This window comes from Agrilus planipennis, unplaced genomic scaffold (genome assembly GCF_000699045.2).
Source record: "Agrilus planipennis isolate EAB-ADULT unplaced genomic scaffold, Apla_2.0 scaffold980, whole genome shotgun sequence".
Taxonomy (NCBI): Eukaryota; Metazoa; Arthropoda; class Insecta; order Coleoptera; family Buprestidae; genus Agrilus; species Agrilus planipennis.
Genome location: NW_020439668.1, coordinates 1 through 8,403, shown reverse-complemented (window position 1 = coordinate 8,403; position 8,403 = coordinate 1). Strand labels below are relative to the sequence as shown.

Here is an 8,403-nt window from a genome sequence, read left to right as displayed (position 1 = left end):
ATTCTAATTACTTTCATATTTCACTCTTGTTTTAAGGCTTTAAAAGTACAGTATTACTTTGGAAATGCAGCTCGATACTTTTTTATTGGTAAAAGCTTCTAGAAGAGTAAACTGTTTCAATTATACAATTATCCAATCACCTACCAGAATCCTGGACGGCTATAATTTACGAACATAACTTAAACTCTAGAATTTATGTCGATTTTATTATGAAAAGTTGTGTGTATGGTCAGCAGAGCAGTATAAATTGCAATTTGCAGCTGTAGTTCTGACAATTACTATCAATAATGTATTCAAATTTGATGTTAGAAGGAAGCATGTTATCTTTCATTTTAATATTATTTATTGAACGAAATAACCTACTATTATGTGGGACTAGTCACTCTTCTTTATGTGCCATTTAATTTATTTGTTATCATTGCCTCAATCAGAATATCCTACCAGATTCATCAATGTAACCTTGAAAATTGTTGCTACTAGCCACAAAAGCAAAAGTAATTTCATTTATTTAAATTGTTAAAACCATGGTTTCCTTGTATCAAAGCAGGTGAATAGATACTGGTTTTTTTGATTACGAAAAACGATGCTGAAATTAAAATGACATTGTAAACAAACGGATTTCATTTAGACGCCTTTATTTATTCAATTTAAAGATATAAAAATAGATAATTTGTTATCACATTATCGACGCGGGTAGGTAGACGTATTTGAAATAGCTTTTCGTAGTTTAAACGTACTATATACTAGGTACCTACATAAAAAAACTAATTATGATACAATTTTTTTTTAGTTATCGGCAAATATTAAGTAATTAATTTTATTGGTCACTTGGAGGCTTCATGACATGACCGTTATCTTTCTTTATGAATTTACTTACTTAGTATTCCTGCCAGACTGTCCGTTTTACCTTTTTCGTCTTAATATAAACGATTTATTTATTTACAATTGTTCTTACAACAATTTTTAACGGACGTACGCTATCACACCACACGCAATCGGTTTTCCCGATGATCCGTTTCGGACGCTTTCCGCGGATCCCCCTCGTCCCAAGTCATCTTCGTTTTCCGTTATCACAATTCCTCTTCCTAATATGCTCCTAGGTCCTCCTGATAAGGAAATGAAAGCATCTTCTATTTTAAACTCGCTGGTGCCATCGTCTCCAACTTCTATGTTGCCCAAATCCCCAACATGACGAAGACTGTCTTTTGGACCTCCATGTTGTAACTGTTAATCAATTAAAGAAAAGTGATAAATTTTGTTAACGAACTGAAGTACATTAAACATCGCAAAACGGAAATGGAGCATATTAATTAAACTTTTTAAACGAAATACTACTTTTACGGGCATCTAACGACCGTCAATTTACGGATGGTGATCATCATCATCATATGGTCGTCAATCCTAAGACTGGTTGGACACACACCTTTACTCCTTCCTATCTTGAACTAATCTTCGCATTTCCTTAAAACTACAAAACTTTTGGGTGTTTCATTCCCACCAGCCAATACCGCTGGTGGGCAGGCGGTCCCTCCAGACTACGCCGAAAGGTAGGGCGGAAGGCCCTCTTCAGCCTGCTTTCAGGAATCGTGGGAATGGGTGGGTGGTGGTTCGGGTGAGAAAGATGAGACGGACGAAATGAAGACAGAAGAGAATTAAAGATTATCTGTGGAATATTACTGCCCCAGCATTTGCCTAAGTGATCCAACGAAACCACAGAAAAACTTGGACCAAGGCAGACGGACACGGAATCGAACCGGCGTCCTCCCGAATGCCAAGCAATGATCTATACCTCTAGGTCATGCCGCTCAGTCCTAAAACTACAACAATCCACATCCTTAACTATTTGCGAACAGTAATCTAATCTAGGTCTACCACTACCCCTCCTAACTCTTGTTTCTGCCTCTAATATGTCTCTGACTAGACCTTCATGCCTGAGAAGGTATCCTACTAACCTATCTCGCCTATTTCTTATTGACTTCCATAGAGTCCTCTGTTCTCCTATTCTTTCTAATACCTCTTCATTTCGAAACCTTCTCTATCCACGGTATTCCAATTATTCGCCTGTAACACCACAATTCCAGCGCTTCTAACCTTTTCGTTTCTGCCGCGCCCACCGCTTATATTTCGCACCCATACAGCGCCGCAGTCCAAACATACACCTTTAACAACCCTTTTCGAATTTCTCAATTAACTGTTCGCCAGCATAGTGTGACTTCTTTTTATTGAAGTTAACTACTCCTTCCGTCCTGACTTATCTGACTTCCTAGATACTTAAAATCGACCACTTCGTTTTTCGTTTCGTCTCCTATCTTTATATTTGCTCTTACCCCATTTTTTCTTCCCTTGCATACCAGTATTTTGATATGAAATGCCCCTTAGGATAATTAAAAACTTAATAAGTCGTCGTATACTGTGAAGGAACAAAAACCTTCGTTTATAGAAACAAATATCCGTTGCTGAAATTCCCCGACATACTTAATGCTTCCCCAGTCGTATTAACCGGAGGGGTGTTGTATTATTCGTGTACTCACTATAGACAAGTACAATTTTAATAAGTAAAACGTCGTTTTTCAAAATGCAACATCAAAATCCCTCAAAATATAAAAGTGGTTACTCAAAATTTTGTTTTTGCGTTTTCTAAAATTTACAGTAAGTTAATTTCTTTCTGTTCAGAACATTAAATCAAACAATTTTTAAATATCTATTAGTTATTGCCACCCTCGGACTTCATCATTTTGGAACCAGCCTGTCATAGTAAAAATCCACAATAATTAAAACAATTAAAAATATCGCCAGTTCCGTATAATAAAGACATCAAATGACATCCGTATAGTTAGAATTAACCTTGATTTTAATTGTGGATTATAAATATGCATATGTATATAGTATTCTTTTAGATGCGCTCATTAACTATACATGCAAGTAATTTGTACGACCTGTTTTAAAATTCTAACGGTAATTAGTTTTAAATATTGTCCTTTACATAAATCTGTTGCAACAGCTAATTAGATCTACTTAAGCATATCAATTAACATAAATTAAAACGATTGCGTTTTTACTCTTATTACATTTTTAATTGGTATCTGCATGAATCAATTCCTAACAAAAATTCTAATAAGTTGTAATTTGCTGAAAAAATATTCAATATTATGACATCGACATTGGTTACGTAAGCATGTACAGGTACATATTAATGCAAAAAAAAATGATGGAAATTCTTTATTTCCTCTTACGATCATTCTGTAAAATGACTGTCTGTTAAATCATCGAGGAAATAAATGTGATAAATGAAGGTAATAAAATAAAACCGTAAAATACTGCCTGTCATAGAAATTCTTGTAAAAGCTTGTAGATATACGCATTTGTTTTAATCCTACATATAATAAATTATAGACAATGTCTAGTAGATTTTCCAAAATTGTAATAACTGTAAAGATAAAATGATTAAATAAATAAAGGGGTACTTTTACATTAGTAAATGACATAAGATAGGTAAATATCAATATTAGCATTTTTTTATTAAATATTAATGTGAATATTTATTCTCTTTTTTTTACCCGCTATAAACGAGAAAATTTGTTGTCGCCGGGAATCGAACCCAGGAACTTTGGTTACGCAATAATGTTGTAGTGTATGTAAAAAGAAAATTGAGAATTAATTTTCACATTAATATTTGATATTAACCACTCAAAGTGTTTCATATATATCATTTTTTATTGTTTCGACGTTGTAATAAAACTGGTAACATTTCTTTACAATAATTCAACTGTGTTGACCATTGAATCCTTTTTCTGACTACGAGAAAGTTAAATGAAAAGAATTGAATAAAATTGCTTAGTATAATGTGTAGGGTCTTTGAAGCTGGAAGCCCTACACCTTTCCGCTTTTAAGATTTAAAGCCCTTTATGTAAGATGTAGGATTAGATAGACCATAAAAGGATATAATTTAATTTTATTAGAGTAATTGCCTTTAAACTGATAAGTAGTCATACAAAAACAAGTACCCGAATATATAAAAGTATTGCGAAGATTTTCATTATTTAAGACAAGGTAAACAACGATTACATGCTACTGAATCGTTACATGCATTACGTGCATGGAGGAGGAAAATATGAATTTTGTTTGTAAATGAAGGTTGTTTCTGTTAAGTGAATATTGATGTTGAAGATAATCCTGTCTAGAAGTGATAGGCAGTCAAGGTGAAAAAAAGCAAAATAAATATTCATTAATATTAACAAAAAGTCTTAAAAGTTATGAAAGATGTCTTGTACAACAACTGCAGGAACATAAAAATATTTTTATTTAAGAATCAATCAAAGAATATTAATTACAGCTAAAAAGATATTTGGCGACAAGGTTGAGCAAATCAGTTTGCTGAATAAGAATTTTTAGGAATATTTTCATACCGTCCACGGAGAGAAGATTTATAACTTCTGAGAAAATTTACGAACAGATGGAAAATAACAAGTAAAATTAATGAACACTGTTTTAATGCGTAGATTGTTTATTTGTCTGGTAAATAAACACAATTTTTCATGGAACGCTTTTAGGGCAAATCAAAACCAAAAATTTCTCAATTTGTACATTAATTAACCCAGTTATTAAACTGGCCAATTATTCTACAAAATTCTGCAATAAATTTATTAGACATAAGAAACTGCATTCATCAAAAAAGAATATTAAATTTTTTTCTATTAACATCTCTTTGCTTTTGTTTTCAAGTCAAAAAAAAGGCAAATTCTAATCATGTTTTATAAAAGGGGTAATTCTAACAGAATAATAAAAAGAAAACGCGCAAAAATATTTAGAAAGATAACTATACCTACCAAGTTTGATAATTATAATAGAAGATGCTCATTACTAATTTCCTGAAGGTATCGTAGACATGCAATTCTACGAAAATTAACTATAATTATAATAAATTATACCAACAAATAGAAATGCACCTGTATTACTGTGTTATATGGTAAAAAAAAATAAAGGAAAATTAAATTCAAAAATTTCTGCACGGTAGTGTTTCTTTCTGGAATAAAACTCACCAAAAATGGATCGAAATGGTCCCCTAATTCATTACATCCTTGTCTGAGGTCACCTGCATGATGAATGTGGAGCCCATGCCTACCAGGAGGGAGACCAGTAACACTCCCAGTAACGGTAACCACTCCTGCAGGTGGTTGTTTCTGGAAGAACGTGATTTCACCACTGATTCCGTCTCCAGTGACGACAGCAACAGCAGACTTTGGCCTTAAATCCTGTGCAAGAGAGTTTTTCTGTTTGTCTTTATCAGAAATCGCCCTAGAATTCCCCTCCCTCTAAAGTGCAAGATAGAGCGTAAAGAAAAAAGTGCAAAGGAAAAGGAAAATCTGAATCTCCACTCACGTAGGTGTAAGGTTCCATATAGACCTCGTACAATTCGCTCTGGATGTTGTCAATGGCTGGGAACGATTTTATAATTAGGGGATGTCCCGTACCTTGAACACCGTAAAATGTAGACGTTTCAACATCCCCCTTGGCAAAAAACGGAACCGAAGAGATAATGGAAAGCAACCACAGGACACTCAACATTTTCAATTAAATTTCTCGCGGAATATATGAATGATATGTGGTAATGTTTCTTTGAAATGCACCAGTACTAATATATGTTGCTACTTCGTTCAATGTACACGTTTAAATGAAGGTAAAATGAAATCAGCCAAGTATAAATAGCAATTAGAAGAGTACAGGTCTTCGCGTGACAAAACATGAGATTTGTGTTTATTCATTTACCTGTCAATGTTCGTGTGCATGTCCGATTGAAAATTCACTACAAATCGCACATGTATTAGTATTAAATACTTATTTACTTACACATATGTGTGCATACGCAAACCGACTATTATTTATTACATCTTAAATTTTACCGAGAAAAGAATTGATTTGTTTAAATACCTTTCTGCGATAGACATTAGTTTCCATCACTTCATGTTACCAGCGTTTCGTATTTCTTTTTGTTTTTGGAAATTGACTAATGAGAAGTAGGTGGCTAGTTCAACGAGCTAATAGGGTTCATGCTAAATAATAACAAAAAATTGTTTTTCTTCCTACAAATATTCATGTTTTTACATTTGACCAGTAAAACTGTCTATAGTTTTCAATCAAAACAGTTCACCAGCCTAAAGAACGTTATTTTTAAAAATTCTGAAAATACAGAAACAGCCTCTATAAACGTTATAGAAATATTTCATAAAAAAGTCAAGACTTCCGACCACCATTAGTAGCTGATGGGACCCAAACATGTAAATATTTTTATATTTNTGGTTTCCTTGTATCAAAGCAGGTGAATAGATACTGGTTTTTTTGATTACGAAAAACGATGCTGAAATTAAAATGACATTGTAAACAAACGGATTTCATTTAGACGCCTTTATTTATTCAATTTAAAGATATAAAAATAGATAATTTGTTATCACATTATCGACGCGGGTAGGTAGACGTATTTGAAATAGCTTTTCGTAGTTTAAACGTACTATATACTAGGTACCTACATAAAAAAACTAATTATGATACAATTTTTTTTTAGTTATCGGCAAATATTAAGTAATTAATTTTATTGGTCACTTGGAGGCTTCATGACATGACCGTTATCTTTCTTTATGAATTTACTTACTTAGTATTCCTGCCAGACTGTCCGTTTTACCTTTTTCGTCTTAATATAAACGATTTATTTATTTACAATTGTTCTTACAACAATTTTTAACGGACGTACGCTATCACACCACACGCAATCGGTTTTCCCGATGATCCGTTTCGGACGCTTTCCGCGGATCCCCCTCGTCCCAAGTCATCTTCGTTTTCCGTTATCACAATTCCTCTTCCTAATATGCTCCTAGGTCCTCCTGATAAGGAAATGAAAGCATCTTCTATTTTAAACTCGCTGGTGCCATCGTCTCCAACTTCTATGTTGCCCAAATCCCCAACATGACGAAGACTGTCTTTTGGACCTCCATGTTGTAACTGTTAATCAATTAAAGAAAAGTGATAAATTTTGTTAACGAACTGAAGTACATTAAACATCGCAAAACGGAAATGGAGCATATTAATTAAACTTTTTAAACGAAATACTACTTTTACGGGCATCTAACGACCGTCAATTTACGGATGGTGATCATCATCATCATATGGTCGTCAGTCCTAAGACTGGTTGGACACACACCTTTACTCCTTCCTATCTTGAACTAATCTTCGCATTTCCTTAAAACTACAAAACTTTTGGGTGTTTCATTCCCACCAGCCAATACCGCTGGTGGGCAGGCGGTCCCTCCAGACTACGCCGAAAGGTAGGGCGGAAGGCCCTCTTCAGCCTGCTTTCAGGAATCGTGGGAATGGGTGGGTGGTGGTTCGGGTGAGAAAGTTGAGACGGACGAAATGAAGACAGAAGAGAATTAAAGATTATCTGTGGAATATTACTGCCCCAGCATTTGCCTAAGTGATCCAACGAAACCACAGAAAAACTTGGACCAAGGCAGACGGACACGGAATCGAACCGGCGTCCTCCCGAATGCCAAGCAATGATCTATACCTCTAGGTCATGCCGCTCAGTCCTAAAACTACAACAATCCACATCCTTAACTATTTGCGAACAGTAATCTAATCTAGGTCTACCACTACCCCTCCTAACTCTTGTTTCTGCCTCTAATATGTCTCTGACTAGACCTTCATGCCTGAGAAGGTATCCTACTAACCTATCTCGCCTATTTCTTATTGACTTCCATAGAGTCCTCTGTTCTCCTATTCTTTCTAATACCTCTTCATTTCTAACCTTCTCTATCCATGGTATTCCAATTATTCGCCTGTAACACCACAATTCCAGCGCTTCTAACCTTTTCGTTTCTGCCGCGCCCACCGCTTATATTTCGCACCCATACAGCGCCGCAGTCCAAACATACACCTTTAACAACCCTTTTCGAATTTCTCAATTAACTGTTCGCCAGCATAGTGTGACTTCTTTTTATTGAAGTTAACTACTCCTTCCGTCCTGACTTATCTGACTTCCTAGATACTTAAAATCGACCACTTCGTTTTTCGTTTCGTCTCCTATCTTTATATTTGCTCTTACCCCATTTTTTCTTCCCTTGCATACCAGTATTTTGATATGAAATGCCCCTTAGGATAATTAAAAACTTAATAAGTCGTCGTATACTGTGAAGGAACAAAAACCTTCGTTTATAGAAACAAATATCCGTTGCTGAAATTCCCCGACATACTTAATGCTTCCCCAGTCGTATTAACCGGAGGGGTGTTGTATTATTCGTGTACTCACTATAGACAAGTACAATTTTAATAAGTAAAACGTCGTTTTTCAAAATGCAACATCAAAATCCCTCAAAATATAAAAGTGGTTACTCAAAATTTTGTTTTTGCGTT

At 34.7% G+C, this 8,403-nt stretch overlaps 2 protein-coding genes across 3 annotated transcripts; both read right to left on the bottom strand.

The window, feature by feature from the left end:
* Positions 1–618: 618 nt before the first annotated feature.
* Positions 619–5,693, bottom strand: LOC112905952 (superoxide dismutase [Cu-Zn]-like). 2 transcript variants are annotated; one of them, XM_025979412.1, is made up of 3 exons: positions 5,380–5,693; positions 5,040–5,312; positions 619–1,224 (listed from the first exon to the last, which is right to left on the bottom strand). In XM_025979412.1, exons 1-3 carry the CDS (start codon positions 5,563–5,565, stop codon positions 964–966), a joined length of 720 nt encoding a protein of 239 aa, XP_025835197.1. In that variant the 5' UTR covers positions 5,566–5,693; the 3' UTR covers positions 619–963. The 2 variants fall into 2 exon arrangements, with proteins under 2 accessions (XP_025835197.1, XP_025835198.1); XM_025979413.1 differs by having other exon boundaries at positions 5,040–5,252; positions 5,380–5,692.
* A 694-nt stretch (positions 5,694–6,387) lies between these two features.
* On the bottom strand, positions 6,388–6,993 carry LOC112905953 (superoxide dismutase [Cu-Zn]-like; the record flags this gene model as incomplete). The annotated part of the gene is made up of 1 exon (XM_025979414.1): positions 6,388–6,993. A coding segment is annotated over one exon (261 nt), but the record flags the coding sequence as incomplete, so codon positions are not given.
* Positions 6,994–8,403: the final 1,410 nt, after the last annotated feature.

Excerpts from the sequence above, each read along its gene's own strand:
- LOC112905952 (XM_025979412.1), bottom strand. The coding sequence starts at position 5,565 with ATGTTGAGTGTCCTGTGGTTGCTTTCCATTATCTCTTCGGTTCCGTTT. Across the intron at positions 5,313-5,379 it reads ATATGGAACCTTACACCTAC|AGGGAGGGGAATTCTAGGGC; the intron begins GTGAGTGGAGAT and ends CTTGCACTTTAG. Across the intron at positions 1,225-5,039 it reads ACCATTTCGATCCATTTTTG|TTACAACATGGAGGTCCAAA; the intron begins GTGAGTTTTATT and ends ATTGATTAACAG.